Source organism: Crotalus tigris, unplaced genomic scaffold, assembly GCF_016545835.1.
Source record: "Crotalus tigris isolate CLP2741 ecotype Arizona unplaced genomic scaffold, ASM1654583v1 scf7180000024461.2689607, whole genome shotgun sequence".
Lineage (NCBI taxonomy): Eukaryota > Metazoa > Chordata > Lepidosauria > Squamata > Viperidae > Crotalus > Crotalus tigris.
Genome location: NW_024100631.1, coordinates 1,756,558 through 1,776,863, shown reverse-complemented (window position 1 = coordinate 1,776,863; position 20,306 = coordinate 1,756,558). Strand labels below are relative to the sequence as shown.

The 20,306-nt window shown below is 44.7% G+C and overlaps 1 protein-coding gene across 10 annotated transcripts in view; it reads right to left on the bottom strand.

Annotated features, from left to right (window-relative positions):
- ARVCF (ARVCF delta catenin family member) overlaps window positions 1-20,306 on the bottom strand; it is a 197,890-nt gene that overhangs the window by 58,034 nt on the left and 119,550 nt on the right. For all 10 annotated transcript variants that reach the window (XM_039332364.1, XM_039332363.1, XM_039332369.1 and 7 more), the window contains 3 exons: window positions 16,724-17,331; window positions 6,870-7,366; window positions 2,267-2,450 (listed from right to left, as the gene is read on the bottom strand). In XM_039332364.1, the coding sequence (XP_039188298.1) occupies window positions 2,267-2,450; window positions 6,870-7,366; window positions 16,724-17,331 (1,289 nt within the window). The remainder of the gene's footprint in view (window positions 1-2,266; window positions 2,451-6,869; window positions 7,367-16,723; window positions 17,332-20,306) is intronic.

The following is a 20,306-nucleotide window of genomic DNA, read 5'->3' as shown; positions in this document are numbered from 1 at the left end:
CCAAATTTCCAGGTGATGCCCCAGGAATGGGGGGGGGTGGACTCCTGCCCAATCCCACCTCCATATCCCAGGAAGTCTCTCTGAGTGAACATTTATATGTCCCAAAGCAAAAGGCACTCAGGATCTCATAAATATAAGCTGCTTTTGCTACGGCACATTTCTAAAGCTTGCTATGCTAGCAACGCGCCTATTTAGGAAGCCTTTAACGTTCAGCAACAGGAAGCCAAAAATAACACAATTAAGTTTGGCAAGGTGTTAAAAAGTTTCAGGAAAGCTAGTTCTCAAGATTGCAGGACACACTTGTCTTTGGAATGTTCACGTCAGCCCTCACCTCGGTGTCAAGTTTATACAACAGCGATAACAACAACAATATTTTTAAAAAGAAAAGTAGCAATGCAGATGAGGGAGGAATTAACAGAATAACAGAGCTGGAAGGGAGCGTGGAGGTCATCTAGTCCAACCCCCTGCTCAGGCAGGAAACCCTATACCATTTCAGACAAATGGCTGTCCAGTCTCTTCTTAAAAGCTTCCAGTGTCGGAGCATTCACCGCTTCTGGAGGCAGGCTGTTCCACTGGTTAATTGTTCTAACTGTTAGGAAGTTTCTCCTTAGTTCCAGGTTGCTTCTCTCCTTGATTAGTTTCCATCCATTGCTTCTTGTTCTCCCTTCAGGTGCTTTGGAAAATCAGTTGACCCCCCCCCTCTTCTTTGTGGCAGCCCCTCAAATATTGGAACACTGGACTCATGTCTCCCCTAGTCCTTCTTTTCACTTTTACACTGTGATGTATACATTTATATGTATGTATTCCATCCCTTTCCCCTTCTCGCTGCTTTCTTTGGTTTTTCTGTGCTTTTCACTTATTTTTTTCCCACCAGGAATTTGTCTCCGTTCAAGAAGACGTTAAAAATACCCATCTATTTGTTTCTTGCATGGATGATCAATCAACATTTGTCACTGCTCCGTCAGCATTTACAAATCTCTATTATTATAGGATGCCTGGATGCCGAGCGATGGAGGCACATAAAGTACATGCTGAGTGATTCATTTCATTTTCTCTGCTTTATTTATATCGGCCTAAAAAACTGATCAAACGTAAAACAGAATGTCTGAAAATGAGGTCAATCTTTCTCCCCCCCCCCTCTACTAGCACCACTCTATTTCTTGCTGCACATATCCAGACATGCTGCTGGTTGGTTCAAAGATCCAGGAAAAAATGCAATGGATGGATGGATGGATGGATGGATGGGAGATGATAAGACAGACGGACAAACGGATATGGATGGACCGAGATGGATGGCTTTATAATAGAGCTGGATGAATGGATAGAGAATGGAGATAGATAGGTAGAGATAGATAATTGATAGACAGACAGACATGTGACAGAGATTGATGGATGTATAAAAAAGGTAGATGAATGGACAGATAATGTATATATATATAGAGAGAGAGATGATAGGATAGATCAGGGGCTGTCAATTCCCGGCCTGTGGATCAGTATTGGGCCGCAGCATGTCAGCAACTGGCCACACAAACAAGCAAAATCCCCATCCGTGAGATGCAGGCAGTACACAAAACCATGCACCCTCTGGTCTGCAGAAAAACCTCTCTCCATGGAACTGTCCCTGGTGCCCAAGAGGATGGAGACCTCTGGGATGGATGGATGGATGGATAGAAGATAAATAGATAGATAGATAGATAGATAGATAGATAGATAGATAGATAGATAGATAGAGGCAGGCAGGCAGGCAGGCAGGCAGATAGACTTATGGAATGGAATGGAATGCCAAGAAGCCATTCATGGACCGTGAAAGCCTGCACCCCGCCAAGGTCACTGCCGCAGGTGCTCGATGGAGAAGTGAACCGTTCCCGTAACAAAACAAAATAGTACTATTGGACAATGTGAATACTCCAGGGGATGGGGGCATGGGAATTTATCTTTTAACCAAGCAAGCTTTCGCGCGGGAAAACTCAGAGCTGATTTTACTTCTTCAGTTCTGAGATGCTGTACCCAATAAAATTTTTGCTCACTGGGATGTAATTGCCGGATTCCTTTTGTTGGGTCCGCTAGTTGGATTGGTGACAGTAAGACTGTTGCTCTACAAGCACAGACAACTATTTTACACCAAGCCAGGTATGCTGAATTTAGCCAAGTATCCCACCAGCACCCACTATACAACAGATGGTTCCGCGTAGCTGAATGCAATTTCTGCTTTGTTTCCCTGAATCCTTTGGCCCTTTGGCGACATTGTATGGGCCCCGTTTCTCACCTCAGACATCCCGACGTATTCTTGAAGACTGTACTCCATTCCGCATCTCTAGGTTTCGAATCTTCGTTCGGCTCGTTTTCCCACCCCGAATGAGGGATGATGACCTCATTGGTCAGCGTCTGAAGGCCATGGTTAATGATCACCATTTTGAGGGGTTCGTAAGATGACAGGTTCCAAAGGGTTCCTTGAATAGGAGGAAAGAGTGAAAAACAGTCAATAGAAATGACCAAAAACCATACCTAGGCTTAGGTGTTTGTTTGTTTCCCATCTTTATTATTTTTTACAAATAACTCAAGGTGGCACACATATCCAGCACACCTTGCTCCTCTTATTTTTCCTCACAACAATCCCGTGAAGTGGGTTGTGTTGAGAGTTGTCAGTTGGCTTTCATGGCTAAAAGAGGATTTGAATTCATGATCTCCCAAGTTCTAGTTTGGTGCCTTAACCACTTAGATTCCACTGGCTCTAGGTTTGCAGTGTGGGTCAAGTTGCAAAGGGAATGCAATGTGATTCAAATATTGCGATCCAAACAGAACAGTCCTTTGGGCACTCAGACAAATTGACCATCAACAGGCACGTAGAGATCTACACACCATTCAAAAAAGAGACAATCAAAAGCAATCAAAACGCCAAAAAGGAAACAAGACATTGATAACGATGATGTTTGCAAGCAAACAGTCACGCTGAGAGAGCACCCAAGACCCCACAGTCGTCCTCCTTTTCCACAAACCCACCCCCTTCTAGCACTGATGATGTTCCCTAGTTGGATAATGAAACATCTGCAAGAAAACCATCAAGCTCAAAAAGCATCAAGGACCCTATAGTCCTTCCTTCCTTCCCTCCCTCCTCTCCATAAATTCCACCCCTTCTAACACTGATGATTTTCCCTAGTTGGATAATGAAATATCTGCAAGAAAACCGCCAAGCTCAGAAAGCACCAATCCTTCCTTTCCTTTCCTTTCCTTTCCTTTCTTTCCTTCCTTTCTTCCCTCCCTTCCATAAATTCCACCTAACACTGATGATGTTCCCTAGTTGGATAATGAAACATCTGCAAGAAAACCATCAAGCTCAGAAAGCACCAAGGACCCTATAATCCTTCCTTCCTTCCTTCCTTCCTTCCTTCCTTCCTTCCTTCCTTCCTTCCTTCCTTCCTTCCTTCTTTCCTTCCCTCCCTCCCTCCCTCCCTCCCTCCTCTCCATAAATTCCACCCCTTCTAACACTGATGATGTTCTCTAGATGGATAATGAAACTTCTGCAAGAAAACCACCAAGCTCAGAGAGCACTAAGGACCTCACAGTTGAACCCTGGGTTACAAATATTCCCTTCTATCAAAACTCAAAATTACCCCCAGCAAACAAAACATGAAAACCAGAAGGGAAAGAAAAATGAAATTTTCCTGAAATTTCCTAATCTGGATTGAAATTTATATTTAGGATTCAACGCCTTCCCTCATCCCCAGGGCAACCGCATTCAATCCTTACAGGAGTATCGTTAAAACAAACAAGTCCTCACAGGAATTTTATCTTCAACTGCCCAATGCTTTAAGTGGCACTTCAGCTCCAGAGCCAGAAAGGGCAAAGACATCTTGGATGATTTAAAACAGAGATCCCCAACCTTGTGGGCACCAGGTACCAGTTCCGTGGAGAGAGGTTTTTCCACAGACCGGAGAGTGCGTGGTTTTGTGTGCTGCCTGCATCCCACGGAGAAACTTCCTGACCGTTAGAACAATTAACCAGTGGAACTACTTGCCTCCAGAAGTTGTGAATGTTCCAACACTGGAGGTTTTTAAGAAGAGCCTGGACAGCCATTTGTCTGAAATAATATAGGGTCTCCTGCTTGAGCTGGGGGTTGGACTAGAAGATCTCGAAGGTCCCTTCCATTTGTTATTCTGTTCTCTGGCCAGTGAATGGTGAGATGACAAGAATTGGAAAAAAACTATTGCTGCTGCAGGCTCAGCGTCACACAGATTACTTCTCAAGAAATGCACAAAAAACCAGTCTGCACACCAACCAGCCAATTAACTTTGATTTCTTCCCAGGCAGTTATCGTAAAGGGCTGAACATTTCCAACCCAATGCATTTCAAAACCAACTACTGCAAGCCTCAAATTCAGGAGCAAAAAAAAAAAAAACAACAAAAAACCAACCACAAGGTTATTATGATTATTATTTGAAGATTGTAATTGCCAAGCACAATTCGAGAACGAGGAGGTGCTGCATTCTATATTCAATTTGCAGGCCCGGTAATGCAAAGATTTATCCAAATGTTTGCCTTTGTAACGTGCTGTGGAGACTCACGGCAATTAAAATAACCGATTGGTTTTCAAATCGCTCGGAAAATCAATTTGATCAATGCTTCTTGCAAAACATGGGCTGCATTTATTCATTTTTTTGCAAAGTAGAGAAACGAGTGGTCATTTTTCAAACGCATAGAGAACTTGCGGTCAGCTTAGGGTAATGTTCACGCCATCCCACTAGGGTTTGTTTAACAAACCATGTTTAAAAAGGTTGCTTGGTGTAACAAGGGTGTGAAGTCATTGTTTTTGCTAACTGGGTCAGTCAACACACACCGAGATAGAGGAGATTGTCAAGAAACCAAGTTGGTCATACTAATTCAGAGAAGAGCAACTAAGATGATCAAAGGCTTGGAGGCTAAAACATACAAAGAACGGCTGCGGGACTTGGGTTTGGCTAGTTAAAGAAAAGAAGAAACAGGGGCGACATGATAGCAGTGTTCCAAAACTTGGGAGGTTGCCACAAAGAGGGGGTCAAACTATTCTCCAAAGCACCAGAGGGAAGGACAAGAAACAATGGATGGAAACTGGTCAAAGAGAGAAGCAATCTAGAATTAAGGAGAAACTTCCTGACAGTGAGGACAATTAGCCAGTGGAACAGCTGGCCACCAGAAATCGTGGGCGCTCCATCACTGGAGGTTTTTGAGAAGAGGCTGGACAGTAACTTGTCTGAGATGGGTATGTTCTCCTGCTTGAGCAGGTGGCTGGACTAGAAGACCTCCAAGGTCCCTTCCAGCTCTGTTCTGTTCTATTCTATTCTATTCTATTCTATTCTATTCTATTCTATTCTATTCTATTCTATTCTATTCTATTCTATATTCTATTCTATTCTATTCCTATTTCTATTCTATTTCTATTCTATTCCATATTTTCTATTCTATTCATTCCATTCCATTCCCATTCCATTCTACTCTACTCTACTCTACCCTACCTTACTTTAATTCTCTTCTTTCCTCTCCTCTCCTCTCCTCTTTTCTTTTCTTTTCTTTTCTTTTCTTCTCTTCTTTCCTCTCCTCTCCTCTTCTCTTCCATAATTGTTAAGGGAATCTTTGCAGTTGTCAAATTAGTCACACAGTTGTTAAGTAAATCCATTTTCCCCCTTGACTTTTCTTGTCTGAAGGTCCCAAAAGGTCCCAAAAGGTCCCAAAAGGTCCCTGACCTGGGGACATTGTGACTGTCATAAATATGAGCAGTTGCCAAGCGGCCGAATTTTGATCACGTGACCATGGGGATGGATTCACTTCCCAACCACAGGGGAAAAAAAAAAGTTTGTAAATTCAGGCCTGCCTCCCTTAACAACCCAACTGCGGCCATTGGTTAAGGAGTCCCTGTAAATTCAATGCAGCCCCAGAAATGGAATTTCTGCTCTGCAGACGTGGCGCTTGCTTTGCCCCCCAAGCTCTGAGCCTCTTTCAAACTCTCCCAAGAATTACTCTGCGATAAATACCCGGAGGGGAAAGAGAAGCCACTTAAGATGCTCAGTTTTTCCAGCTGTTCTCCAAGGGAGGGCAATGAATTTGCTGCAACCGGATCTCCATGGGGAAGTGAAATGCCACACCTCGTTTTATCACTCGGAGAACAGTCAGACCATCTGCTGCTTTCTCAAATCCTCTTTTCTTTCCTCTAGGGCCTCCTTGTTCTCATTCCGCTCCGTGCTGAGGATCAGAGAACGATCAGCGGAAGCATAAGATCCTTTTGGAACCTCAGGAGACCACGTCCAAGTTGAGGCATAAACAAAAATGTTATGAATTGTGGCGGAGCCGACCGACAGTATAACACAGAACAGCGTGAGTCTGCTGATTGCACCGCCCCCAGTTTTAATCTAGGACAGGGGTCTTCGAACTTGGCCCTTTTATGCCTTGTGGACTTCAACTCCCAGAATTCCACATGTGCCTGGCTGAGGAATTCTGGGAGTTGAAGTCCACAAGTCATAAAAGGACCAAGTTTGAAGACCCCTGATCTAGGAAAAGGCACTTGAAGAGAACTCCAAAGCCACCACTTCACATGTCCACCATGGAGGAGGAGGAGGAGGAGGAGGAGGAGGAGGAGGAGGAGGAGGAGGAGGAAGAAGAAGAAGAAGAAGAAGAAGAAGAAGAAGAAGAAGAAGAAGAAGAAGAAGAAGAAGAAGAAGAAGAAGTAGTAGTAGTAGTAGTAGTAGTAGTAGTAGTGGTGGAGGAGGAGAAGGGGAAGGGGAAGAGGAGGAGGAGGGGGAGAGGAGCAGGAGAAGGGGAAGGGGGAAAGGAGGAGAAGGAGGAGAAGGAAAAGGGGAAGGGGAAGGGGAAGAAAAGGAGAAGACGAACCACCCACTGACCTGTAATGAGTTCTCGTACTTCCATATCACTCGTCTTGCGCAACAACCTGATCAAAGCCGGTATCCCATCACAGTTCTTGATGGCCACTTTGTTCTCATTGTCCTTCCCATAGGATATGTTCCGGAGGGCCCCACATGCTTTGCGGTGGACCTCAGGCTTAGGATGGTCCAGAAGACCCACCAGGATGGGAATGCCCTTGAGATGCCTCACGTCCTTCTTGATCTTATCATTCTCGTAGCAGAGGTGCTGGAGGTAGGCTGCGGCGTTCGATTTCACGGGATCGATGGGGTGGCTGAGCATGGCGATGACTTCGGGCAGATCCGGGTCGCGCCACCGGGGGTCTTTGCGGATGCTGTCAATGGAGGGGGAGCGCTTGCCCAGGCGGTCGATGCTGGCCATGCTGCCCCTTTCGGGCTGCGCCAAAGGCGCCGCGTAGCTGCCGTGCAAGTACGGGATCCGCTCAACGATTTCGCTCTCGATGGGATCCTCGTAACTCCTGTCGAGAAAGCAACCACAGTAGTGGATGAGTTGTTTATTTTAACGAAAGTCTCGGGTTTAATGAAAAGAAGGACAAGGGGGGACATGTTAGCAGTCTTCCAGTATCTCAGAGGCTGCCACAAGGAAGAGGGAGTCAAGCTATTCTCCAAAGCACCTGAAGGCAGGACAAGGAGCAACAGATGGAAACTAACCAAGGAGAGAAGCAACCTAGAACTAAGGAGAAATTTCCTGACAGTGAGAACAATCAACCAGTGGAACAACCTGCCTTTAGAAGTCGTGGTTGCTCCAACCCTGGAAGTTTATAAGAAGAGATTGGACAACCATTTGTCTGGAATGGTATAGGACAGGGGTAGGCAACCTTACAGAAAGTGCTTGTAGGTCGAGGACTAGCTAAGTGGGAGCAGTCATAGGATCACCTGGGGCAGCAGGAGTGAGTGGATGGTGGAGGCTGCTTGGAGCATGTCTTGACCATGTTGTGTCCTGACCATGATCCTTACCAACCTGGCTTATAGATGCCCAGCTAGATCATTGCCAGAGCCACCAGCTTGCTCACGAACAGCGAAAAGCCTGTCCGATATAGTTATCCAGGATGGGAGGTTGTCCCATCCATGTGTTTATTATTTGAGGTGGTCACGGAATTCCAACGTTGGACAGCTCCCAGTTTCACAGCTGGCGGCAAGACGCCCCTTGCAGTAGGCTTTATGGTTTATGCAAAGCCAGGATTAAATGAACCACGGCTTAATAATGCAAGAATCCCAGCGCCCGTCGTTGGCACATTTTCCGGCCAAGACAAAACCACAGCCACCTGCCAAATTTGTGTATTTCTGTGTCTTGGCTTCAGTGCGTTGCCACAAAACCCCCACCGCAGAGAGATTAGTTCTCTTTCTTTCCAAATGACTTTGTGCCCTGAATGAACCTGGATTATATTAGCAGAGCCTACAGTAAAATGTAAAAAGGTGGTCGCTTCCAAGTCCATCACCCTACAAAGGAACCGGTTGGGTCACAATAATAAGTTTGGATTTGGTTTTTTTTAACATCCTGAAATAAACTAAGCAGGAAGTTTTGATGAATAGGAAAGTTAAAACATAAATAAATGAAGAAAGCAAGGAGGAAGGAAGGAAGGAAGAAGGAGTCAGAGGAAGCTTTCATTGTCATCCTTATTGCAATATGTATAATTCATTAGTTTCCCGGGCTGCAATTTACAAGGTCTCAACAGCCATTATGTCTGCTTTTATGCAGGAGAGCGGTTTCCATTCTTCAGCAGAAAAGAAGATAATAACGTTAACATTCCTACTAATATTTTTCCTTGTAAGAAGCGAAAGAGCTTTCCTTGAATATTAAAGAATGCCCAGATAGAGCTACATCGAGCTTCTCTCCATAATTCGGAGTGAGATGTGTATGCTTTAAATCTGGTTTGGAATCCGACTCAAAAAACCTGACTACTCAGCAAGTTTAACTGTGCAAAACCCCTAGAGAGGCACGGAGCATCTGCTTCAATCCCCAGCTGAGCCTCCCAGCCACCGTTTTCCCTTCTCATCTTCTACCTTCCTTCTCTGCTCCGGGGATGGGGATGGCAGGAAGAAGAAGTGGATTTGTTCCAGTGAATGGTTCACAATCAGATAAAGAGGAGTCAGAGGAGAAAGAAAGAAAGAAAGAAAGAAAGAAAGAAAGAAAGAAAGAAAGAAAGAAAGAAAGAAAGGGGAGGAGAAAGAGAAAGAAAGAGAGAAAGGAAGGAAGGACAGAAGGAAGGAAGGAAGGAAGGGGGAGGGAGATGGGAGGAGAAAGAAAGAGAAAGAGAAAGGAAGAAAGAAGGAAGAAAGAGAGAGAGGAGAAGAGAAAGAGAGAAAGAAAGGAAGGAAGGAAGGAAGGAAGGGGGAGAGGGGAGGAGAAAGAAAAAGAGAAAGAAAGAGGAAGGAAGGAGAGAGAGAGAGAGGGAAGGAGAAAAAAGAGAAAGAGAAAGAAAGAAAGGAAGGAAGGAAGGAAGGAAGGAAGGAAGGAAGGAAGGAAGGAAGGGAAGGAAGGAAGGGGGAGAGAGAGAGAGAGAGAGAGAGAGAGAGAGAGGAAGAGATAATCTTAAGGCTTCTTTGACTTGTCAACTGAAAGCAAGCAACTCTTTGGCACCTCTGCCTCCTCCACCTTTCTCACCTGTGCACAGGTGAAGAAATCAAGGGATCCTCACACTCATGGACCGATCAGATTCAGTGTTCCACGGCACATACCAGCACTTTATTTTTGATCTTCCAGAGACAGCTTGGGGGAATGCATCACCCCAACAAGAGCAGCCAAAGAGTGACAGGAGAAGACTCTCCTCTTGGAAGGAGAAACGATGCTGGCAAGCAGGGCCATCCTTCATGGCCCTGCTATTAAATTATTTCCAAAGCGTCTTTCTTCAGGCTTGGCTCCTACCCACTCAAGTCTCTGTCCCAGAGTCCATCGTTGCAAAACAAGCAGGAATACCTGAGCTCTTACAGCCCCTGACCTTCAAGGGAAGGATGCTCTGAACTCCGAACCTTCCGGCTATGGATAAGAGGGAAGATCTTTCCTGCAGTTTTAAAACATGGTGGAGGCCATTGTGGAAATGCATTTATCGAGACAAGGGGTGGCGTAAGCATAGCTCTTGTCTTCTGTGGCCTACACTACTGCTTGCTGAGATTAGTGTCGTTGTTGGGTTTATCTATGCTTTCGTTCTCTCCCATTTAAAGAGCCCAGAGTCACTTTGTTGTTATAAACCACCTAAAGTCGCTTTGGTGAGATGGCTGGTGTAGATAGATAGATAGATAGATAGGTAGGTAGGTAGGTAGGTAGGTAGGTAGGTAGGTAGGTAGATAGATAGGCAGGCAGGCAGGCAGGCGAGAGAGAGATGGATAGAGCAGTTAAGTAGGAATGGATGGATGGATGGATGGATAGGTGGACAGTCAGATAGATAGATGATAGATAGAAGATAGATAGATAGATAGATAGATAGATAGATAGATAGATAGATAGGCAGGCAGGCAGGCAGACAGACGAGAGAGAGATGGATAGAGCAGTTAAGTAGGAATGGATGGATGGATGGATAGGTGGACAGTCAGATAGATAGATAGATGATTGATAGATGATAGATAGATAGATAGATAGACAGACGAGAGAGAGATGGATAGAGCAGTTAAGTAGGGATGGAAAGGTGGACAGTCAGATAGAGATAGATAGATAGATAGATAGATAGATAGATAGATAGATAGATAGATAGATGATGGATGTATGGATGAGAGAAGAGATGGATAGAGCAGATAAGTAAGGATGGATGGATAGATGGACAGATGGGCAGACAGACAGACAGACAGATGAGAGAGAGATGGATAGAGTAGTTAAGTAGGGATGGATGAATGGAAAGGTGGACAGTCAGATAGATAGATGATACCAACAGAGAGAGAGAGAGAGAGAGAGAGAGAGAGAGAGAGAGAGAGAGAGAGAGAGAGAGAGAGAGAGAGACTGCTGAAGTTTGACATGGACACATAGATCACTGACCTTCACTGTAAAATGAGCAGACCTTCTAAAGGTATCAAGAAATGCCAATTTCTGGCACATTTGGAGAAAATAGCTGTTCCAGGCCTCCTGGAAAATGCCACTTTGCTTCACTGAGTTTACAGAATAAATCACCGTGAGTTGTGACACTACACCGGGTGCCCTTGTATGATGGATGAATCACGGCGCCTTTCTCAAAAGGAATCGTATATTACTTACGTATGTATTTAAACATGATATGCATAAATTCGCAGCCCAGAATGGAATTTCAAAGAATGTACAAAAGGGTTCCAAAGAAAGCAATCCTCAAATGCAGACTAGGCCATTATCCTCACGTTCAACGGCGTGATATTACAGAAATAAAAACGATCTACATTCAGCTAAACAACAGGTAAACATGCAATTGATCAAACTTAGCCACTTTGGCATGGCAAACTCGCGAGGGTTATAAATAAGGCAGGCCCTGAATTCTGCTTTTATGAAGGTAAGTTTTACTTTCTAAAAATACCCCTTAAAGGGATATTAAGCTGATTTCTTTTTCAATCCATTTTAAAATCCAGTTTTGGTCACCACGATGTAAAAAAGGTGTTGAGACTCTAACAAGAGTGCAGATAAGAGGAACAAAGATGATCAGGGGGCTGGAGGCTAAAACGTATAAGGAACGGTTGCTGGAATTGGGTATGTCTAGTTTAATGAAGAGAAGGACAAGGGGGAACATGATAGCAGTCTTCCAGTATCTCAGGGGTTGCCCCAAAGAAGAGGGAGTCAAGCTATTCTCCAAAGCGCCTGAAGGCAGGACAAGAAGCAACAGATGGACACTGTCCAAAGAGAAGCAATCTAGAACTAAGGAGAAATTTCCTGACAGTGAGAACAATTAACCAGTGGAACAACCTGCCTCCAGAAGCGGTGAATGCTCCAACACTGGAAGTTTTTAAGAAGAGAGTGGACGGCCATTTGTCTGAAATGGTATAGGGTTTCCTGCCTGAGCAGGGGGTTGGACTAGATGACCTCCAAGCTCACTTCCAACTTTATTATTATTATGGATTATCGCACGGTCAGCCAGATGTTCAGACTGGATTTGGCATTTTTGTCTACCTATCGAGTCCTTATCCAGGACCTGGGATAGGCAGATGTGGATGTTTGATGGTATTACAGATATTGTCGCAGGATGGAAGCAGTTCCTAGTAAGGCCGCCTTTTGCAATTGACTAATGGCGAATTTGTCAATGCCAATGGTGATCAAGTGGTGCAGACAGTTGGTCATTTGCCTTCTTTTAGAGAGTCGTTGAAGCTACCTGGAGGCTTATCTGTGTCCTCAGGGTCACCTGAGTGGTGCAAATGGGTGTGGAGCCTTCTTGGAGCTGTTGAAAGAATTGTGTTGTAGACTGAAGTGGCCTCAAGGGCTCTCTCTAAAAGAATGCAAATGACCAGCTGTCTGCAAGGAATGCAAATCCTTCCATTCCCCACCATCCAGTCAGAGCTGAAGAAGCTTCGTGGATGAGAAGCGAAACGTCTTCAAAGAAAAACAAGAAAGTCCAGTTGCCTCGTGAAAAAAAAAAGCACTTTTGGGACAGGTCCATCCAATCTTCTTACCCTTGGAACCAAGAAGAAAAATAAATTATTCCCACCTAACAGACGCCCCTTTTTATTTCTTTAAATTTAGGAACATTGGCTCCTAGCTTAGCCCCCTCCAGACTTTTGTCTCGTCTACCATGACTTAGACACAGTTCTTCAGTAGTCGACCCCAAAGTTCTTTCCCTCTTTGCTTATGATTTACCACCAAACTCTAATCCTTCCAGTGATCATAGTCATATTTCACGCATCACGGTTAATTCATTCTAATGCTTCCTTATCCCACTGTCCAAGGCAGAGGCTGAGTTTACATATCACATTAAGCCACTTGATGCTTTGGCTTAGCACGCCAAAGTCTAGAAACAGCTTAAGACTTTGCATGTTGTGTGTGGCCTCAGCCAACTTTAATCGTTCAACCACGGCTTAGCAGGATATGTGAAGGCAAGCAAAGCAGGGAAGTAGTTTCATCCATGGCAGACAGCATTATCAAAGGGAATCAACCAAGAGAGACCATTATGGATCTGCCAGGTTCAAAGGCAGTACACCACTCAATGCCAGTTGCAGGGGAACAGCTGCAGATGAGATTTAATGCTTCCACCACACGCTGTGGGCCGTCCAAAGCCATCTGCTCCGTCTTTACGACAAGTAGAAGATTATGGCCTTTTTCTCTCAACACATAATTAAAACAGGATTTGCTTCGAGAAGACCGAGTGACACATGCCAACTTGAATAGCCCAAGGAAGCTTCAACGAACGGCTGAAGGGCGTGGACAATCACTGGCTACTGATCAAGATGGATGTATATTTCACATCCAGGATCAGACGCAGCAAGGGTATGGCTTGGGGACTTCAATGAAAACTACCTCCTAGGTGATCCAGTTTTGATGGCCACGATATAAAAAAGATGTTGAGACTCTAGAAAGAGTGCAGAGAAGAGCAACAAAAATGATTAGGGGACTGGAGGCTAAAACATATAAGGAACGGTTGCTGGAATTGGGTCTGTCTAGTTTAATGAAGAGAAGGACCAAGGGGGACATGATAACTGTGTTCTAATATCTCAGGGGTTGCCACAAAGAAGAGGGAGTCAAGCTATTCTCCAAAGCACCTGAAGGCAGGACAAGAAGCAAGGGATGGAAACTCATCAAGGAGAGAAGCAACCTGGAACTAAGGAGAAATTTTCTAACAGTGAGAACAATTAACCAGTGGAACTGCTTGCCTCCAGAAGTTGTGGGAGCTCCATCTCTGGAGGTTTCCAAGAAGAGACTGGACAGCCATTTGTCTGAAATGGTATAGGTTTCCCACCTGAGCAGGGGGTTATACTAGATGACCTCCAAGGTCCCTTTCTCCTCCTCCTTCTCCTTCTCCTCCTCCTCCTCCTAACTCTTTTATTCTGTTATCTTCTGGTGTAGGTTTTTTCGATGCTTCGGGTTTTCCATTCCAGATATGGAACGTTTTCTTGAATCTCTGCTCAGATGCAGCTCTGCCTTTCTTTGGGCAATTATCACGGGACCAAACTTGGTTTGGGCATATAAATTTCCAGGCAGGCAGACAGAAATCTCCTTTCGTGCACTCATTTATATTTCCAGGAACTTTCTGAACCGTTTCCTTCCTCTCCCCACCTCCTGATCTATATTCAAATGTGAGCTTGTTCGGAAACTGGGTCAACAGTGAGAACAAAGAGGAAAGCAGAGAGAGAGGAAGGGAGCATGGTGGAAGGAACTGGCTACCTGGTTGGTTAGAGACTGGTGGAAAACAGCAACTGCAATTAGGACAAGAAACACAGCTATAACCAGTTCATTACTGATCAGAAAAGGATTACTCTGTGATGGATAAGCAGGGGAAACGAGATGCCCTGGGCAAAATCCAGCTCATTAAGATATCAGGAATGGGAATCCTTGAGTTGCAAAGGGTCCCTTAGGATACAGGTATAGTTCCTCAACTTACAACCACGACTGAGCCCAAAATTTCTGTTGCTAAGTGAGACATTTGTTCAATGAGTTCTGTCCAATTTTAACGGCTTTTTTGGCCACACTTGTTAAGTGCATCATTGTAATTGTTTAAGTTAGCAACCTGGTCTTAAGTGAACCGGCTTCCCCCGTTGACTTTGCTCGCCAGAAAGAGGCAAAAGGGGAATCCCAGGAGATGCTGCAACCGTCATAAATACGAGTCAGTGGCCAAGCGTCTGAATTTCGATCACGTGACCGCAAGGATGCTGCGATGGTCGCTAAGTGTGGAAAACGGTCGTAAGTCACTTGTCAAGGTAATGATTTAGAAGCTAACCCACTGATGTAATGTAATATAAGAGGTAATGATGGGAATGAAACAGCAGGGTCTGTGTCTCTTTAAGAGCTTTGTATAAAAAGGGAAGGCTCTGCAGATGCGTTCTCTCTCTCTTCTGTTTTCCTGCTGTAACTGCTGTGTGTTGGATCCTGTATTAGCATGCTCTGACATCCCTTTTTTCAGTGCCGTTGCAACTTTGAATGGTCACTAAACGAATCATTGTTAAGTCAATGCACTCTCTCATGAAAATCGACTTTCAACCTTCCTCTGCCAGCTGGATTTGTTTATCTATGGGCCAAGTTTCATTTATCGGCAGAATTATTAACCTTTCAAGACTTATTGAAAATCAATCCCTTCGCTCATTTTTAAATGGAAGGAAGGCTGCTGGACTCACTCTTCCTCCGTTCAGCCTCGGCAGAAAGCAGAAAAGGGGGAGAAGAGAAAAAGCGACAGTAAATCAGCCAAACGTGTCACTAAGTGGAGAAACGGATGTCTGGGTGATTGTAGCAAAAGCGAGGGATATCTTGACAGTGGATGGTCTCGGCTAATGGATATTGTCAGAAGTTAGCAGAAACGGGCAGTATATCACGCAAACAAGATCCCATGTGGGTAGCTGAGGAGAATAAGGAGTTGATCAAGTTGGCTCCTCCAGCTTTTGAGGTCTACGGGACAAAATCTGAGCTTCAGTCGTCAAACCAGCCCAATGCAAAGACAAGAGAAGACTGAGAATCAATTAATGGATGGATGGATGGTCGGTCCTATTTTAAGTCCTTCATCTCTTTGTTCTTTGGGACTAAAATGGAACGACTTGCCTCCAGAAGTTGTGAACACTCCAACACTAGAGGTTTTTAAGAAGAGATTAGACAACCATTTGTCTGAAATGGTATAGGGTTTCCTGCCTGAGTAGGACTAGAAGACATCCAAGGTCCCTTCCAACTATTCTATTCTATTCTATTCTATTCTATTCTATTCTATTCTATTCTATTCTATTCTATTCTATTCTATTCTATTCCATTCCATTCCTATTTCTAATTCCATTTCTATTTCCGTTTCTATTCTATTTTGTTCTGTTCTGTTCTATTCCATTCTATTCCTATTTCCATTTCCATTTCTTATTCTATTCTATTCTATTCTATTCTATTCTATTCTATTCTATTCTATTCTATTCTATTCTATTCTAATTAAACGTCTCCAGCAAAACAACCAAACTCAGAGACCACCAAGAACCCCACAGACGACCTCCTCCTCCTCCTCCTCCTCCTCCTCCTCCTCCTCCTCCTCCTCCTCCTCCTCCTCCTCCTCCTCCAACCTCCCTCCCTTCTAGCCCTGGTGATGTTACCTCACCACTAAAACAACCAAACCCAAAGAGCCTCCTCCACCCCCCTTCCCCCTTTCCACAAACCCCACTCCCTTCTAAAGTGCTGATGTTCCCTAGCTGGGTCATGAAATATCTGCAGCAAAACAGCCCAGCTCAGAGAGAACCCCACAGTTCAAAGATTCTCTCCTATTGCGATCTGCTTCTGTGGACTGTAGCCAACCTTGAGCAAAGGAGCTTAATGGCAGGTGAGTGAGACAGATGGCACGTTACCAACCTTCCATGATTAAATTCTGGGCCTTGGATATAAAAACCTGGCTAGTTGGATTAATCTACTGGGATACCCCTACTGCAGCATTATTATACTTCCTTAATAATAACTTATCAAGTTTACTGAGCAGGGGGTTGGACTAGAAGACCTCCAAAGTCCTTCCAACTCTGTTATTTTGTATTGCCATCCCAAACCCTCGCAACTTTTTCAAAGCAAGGAGGAACCAAGAACCCAGATAAAGAGGAACGTTCCTGAGAAGGTGCCATAAATAAGGCTAATACTGTGGTGAGGTCTTCTCCACTACCAGCCCTCAAGCGCCCCCGCAGGTCCAAATCGAGCAGACTCTCCACTGCTCCTGCAGGACAAGAGTCCTGCAACGAGCTGCCTACCTCCCCCCATCTAACCCTGCATTTACCTTCCCTTGTGGGGTCTCCCTCTCTCGGGGAGCCCAGCCGACGTCCTCCGATTCACCGTCGAGTACTCTGGATCGAGTTCATAACCTTCGTCGTCAATTCCGAGGCTGCGGTTATCGTCCTCCAGCCCGTAGGGCTCAGGTTGGAACCGTTCCGGCTGGGAGCGGTTCAAGTCCGCATTACTGCCCGTTGGCACCTGCGGTTGGGCCAGCGGTCCATAGTTATCCCTCCTGCTTGGCAAAGTGAAGCTCCCATCCTCGGGCCGGTAATTGTTCCCAGGTGCGTAGGCGTAATGCGGGCGGTAATTGACACTCCGGGACAAGCTTCCGTAATTGTCTGGCAGGTCACCGTAACCATTGTGGCTGACGAAGGAACGATACTGGCCGTCGTGACCCTCGGGATAGGAATCGTTGTAGCTGTTGTAAGAGCGGTTCAAAGTGGACGAGGCCTGAGGGGTGATGTATCGCTCGCCGTTCTTGACTTGCCTTCTGTCGATGGAGTCGGTGTAACTACCCATAGGGGATGACCCGTCCATCGCAGGGAGGCCATCGGGACCAAGGGGAACTTGGCGCACCGTTCTAGTCGTGACAGTCTTGACCATTTTGGTTACCTGCGAGGCAGAGAGAGAGGAACATGGACGTTATTTATTTCCAGAACTCTGGTGGGCTGCAGTGGAAATTATTTTACCCCCCCCACACACACACACTTCTGTACCAATGCCTTCCAACCCAAGGAGTAAGAGGATGAGCCATTGGCCATCGGTTGGTATCCATCACAAGGAGGTTGTGACAAAGAGCTACGCCTATCTCAACCAGCATCCTCTTCATCCCCCCCAGTCAATCAGATCATAGGTGTTTAGTAGTAGTCATGATGTCATAGGTGACATCATCATGGAAATGACATAATTCATGCCACCTGTGTTGGGATGTCACTTGTCCCACCATCGTGGACATCCATGGATCAGGAATAGAATAGAATAGAATAGAATAGAATAGAATAGAATAGAATAGAATAGAATAGAGTAGAGTAGAGTAGAGTAGAGTAGAGTAGAGTAGAGTAGAGTAGAGTAGAGAATAGGGAATAGAATATAATATAATATAATATAATATAATATAATAGAATAGAATAGAATAGAATAGAATAGAATAGAATGGTATAGGGTTTCCTGCCTGAGCAGGGGGTTGGACTAGATAACCTCCAAGGTCCCTTCCAACTACTACTACTACTTATTATTTTTGTTGTTGCTGCTGTTGTTGTTGTGAACCATGATAGAGCCAATCAGGTGTTAACGTAGACTGAATCCAGAGTCAGCTCTGTTCTGAAGGCTCTTCTTTTCATTCTGGAGTTGTCACAGACCGAAGATCCTTTGACCTTACTAGGAAAGTTCACGAAACACAACTTTCCTTTACAGAAGAGAAGCTACAGATTATCTTGCTCCAAAGCTATGCACAAAAAGTCCTCCTCTTCATGATCTTCCACCCCTATAAACATGCCACTTGGCTTAAGATCCATCCGGGCGTTTGCTCAACAAAGGGGGTGGAATTGACACTAGCCACCCTTTAATAACACAAACACATGTTGTCAAAAGAACAGGGTAAACACAGCATGTTCCATGAACGTCTGACACCCGTGGGTGTTTGGTATGCCTGGGTTAACAACACCCCACAAAGTTTCGAACAGCCAAAGCTTGACGGGCAATATTTATAACTTCCAATGGGCAGCATGCATTTGAAAATAAGCAAATCAGAAAAAAAAAATCTGTTTGTGCCCATTTTTCACCCTGCCTTTATTCTTCTTCTCAACCAGAGATTGGCTTAGATTTACGCAGAAACAAAACATCTCACCCTCCCACCAGAGCTGGACAGTAATTCCCACACAGCAGTAACAACAAATACATTTTTTTGTTGGTGAGACATTAAAAAATAAAATCTGCTCAAAAGGAGAAGAACGAAGCCATTTAAGCTAATTCAAAGGAGAAATCGGTAGATCAATAAGAACAGGAAGAAGACAATGATCTTAAAAAAGTGGGACGGAATGCTTAAAATAAAGTTTCAAGACACTTTGGCTGATCAATATGTGGTTCCAGAAAGTTCCTCTACACTTGAAGCCGATATCCATCAGACATCTGTAACAATGGGAAATCTGCATTCAGCATGCACCATGTTTTAGAAATTATGAAAGAGGTTGAAGGCAGGAAAATGAAGATATTTTGACCTGCAATAACTGATTAAAAATGGAGAGACCAACACCAGATTAGCTAAAATGGGTCTAGTCTCTAGTGGTTAAGTTTTGTCTACGGAGCCAGTTTGGTCTAGTAGTGATTAAGGCACCAAGCTAGAAAGCAGGAGAATGTGAGTTGTAGTCCCACCTTAGACATGAAAGCCAGCTGGGTAACTCTGGGCCAATCATCAGGAGACTGTGAGTTCTAGTCCCACTTTAGACATGAAAGCCAGCTGGGTAACTCTGGGCCAATCACCAGGAGATTGTGAGTTCTAGTCCCGCCTTAGACATGAAAGCCAGCTGAGTAACTCTGGGCCAATCACCAGGAGACTGTGAGTTCTAGTCCTGCCTTAGGCATGAAAGCTAGCTGAGTGACCTTGAGCCAATCACCAGGAGAACTACGTGTAGTAGGTCACTTGTGTTTCCAACTTTACTTTCTTTTAAGAGCTAAGGGACCTCCTGAAACAATTTTCAGTCTGACAATTCCTAAGGTGAAAGAGAGCAAAGACAACTGAGTTAGTCTTTCCGACAACCTTAAAAGTCTCCTCAACTTGGCTGAGACAACAATTCTCAGCCGATATTGCCCTGTCCAGGGTCCTGACCTCGGCCCGCTTCATCCAACATAACCCTTCATTGATGGAAGCTGTCAAAAATACCCTTTATCAGACTCGTGTCATAAAACACCAAGTGGGGAAGGCGGAAGCACTGAAGGATAAAAGCATCTTGACATTTCCAAAGGCTTATTTTTTTTTGGGACAGCTCGGCTGTAAAATTATTAGGCCAAAGAGAGACAAGCCATTATCTCATTAGCAGAAGGTTGTAAAAAACGGGTGTCCTCTGGAGGCTGATGAAATGGGAAGCTCAGGTAACCCTCCCCCGACGGCCGCTTTAATTAAAAAAGTCTTTTGCTTTTCAAAAACGGCTGGAGGAAGCCAAGATAATTTCCATGAGGTCCTGGTACTCTGTGTTTTCTTGCAGATGTTTCATTACCCAACAAGCTTACATCATCAGATTGGAAGGGGGAGGAGGAGGAAGAAGAGGGAGGGAGGGGAGGGGGATTCTGGGGGCCCTCTCTCGGTTGTTTTTTTGCAGATGTTTCATTAGCCAACTATGTTATATCATCAATGCTAGAAGGGGCTGGGGTTTGCAGATTGGAGGAGGAGGACGACAACTGTGGGGTCCTTAATGCTCTCTGAGCTCGGTTGTTTTCTTGTAGATGTTTCATTACCCAACTATGTTACATCATCAATGCTAGAAGGGACTGGGGTTTGCAGAAAGGAGGAGGAGGAGGAGGAGGAGGAGGTTCTTAATGCTCTCTGAGATCTGTTGCTTTCTTGCAGATGTTCCATTACCCAACTAGGCAAC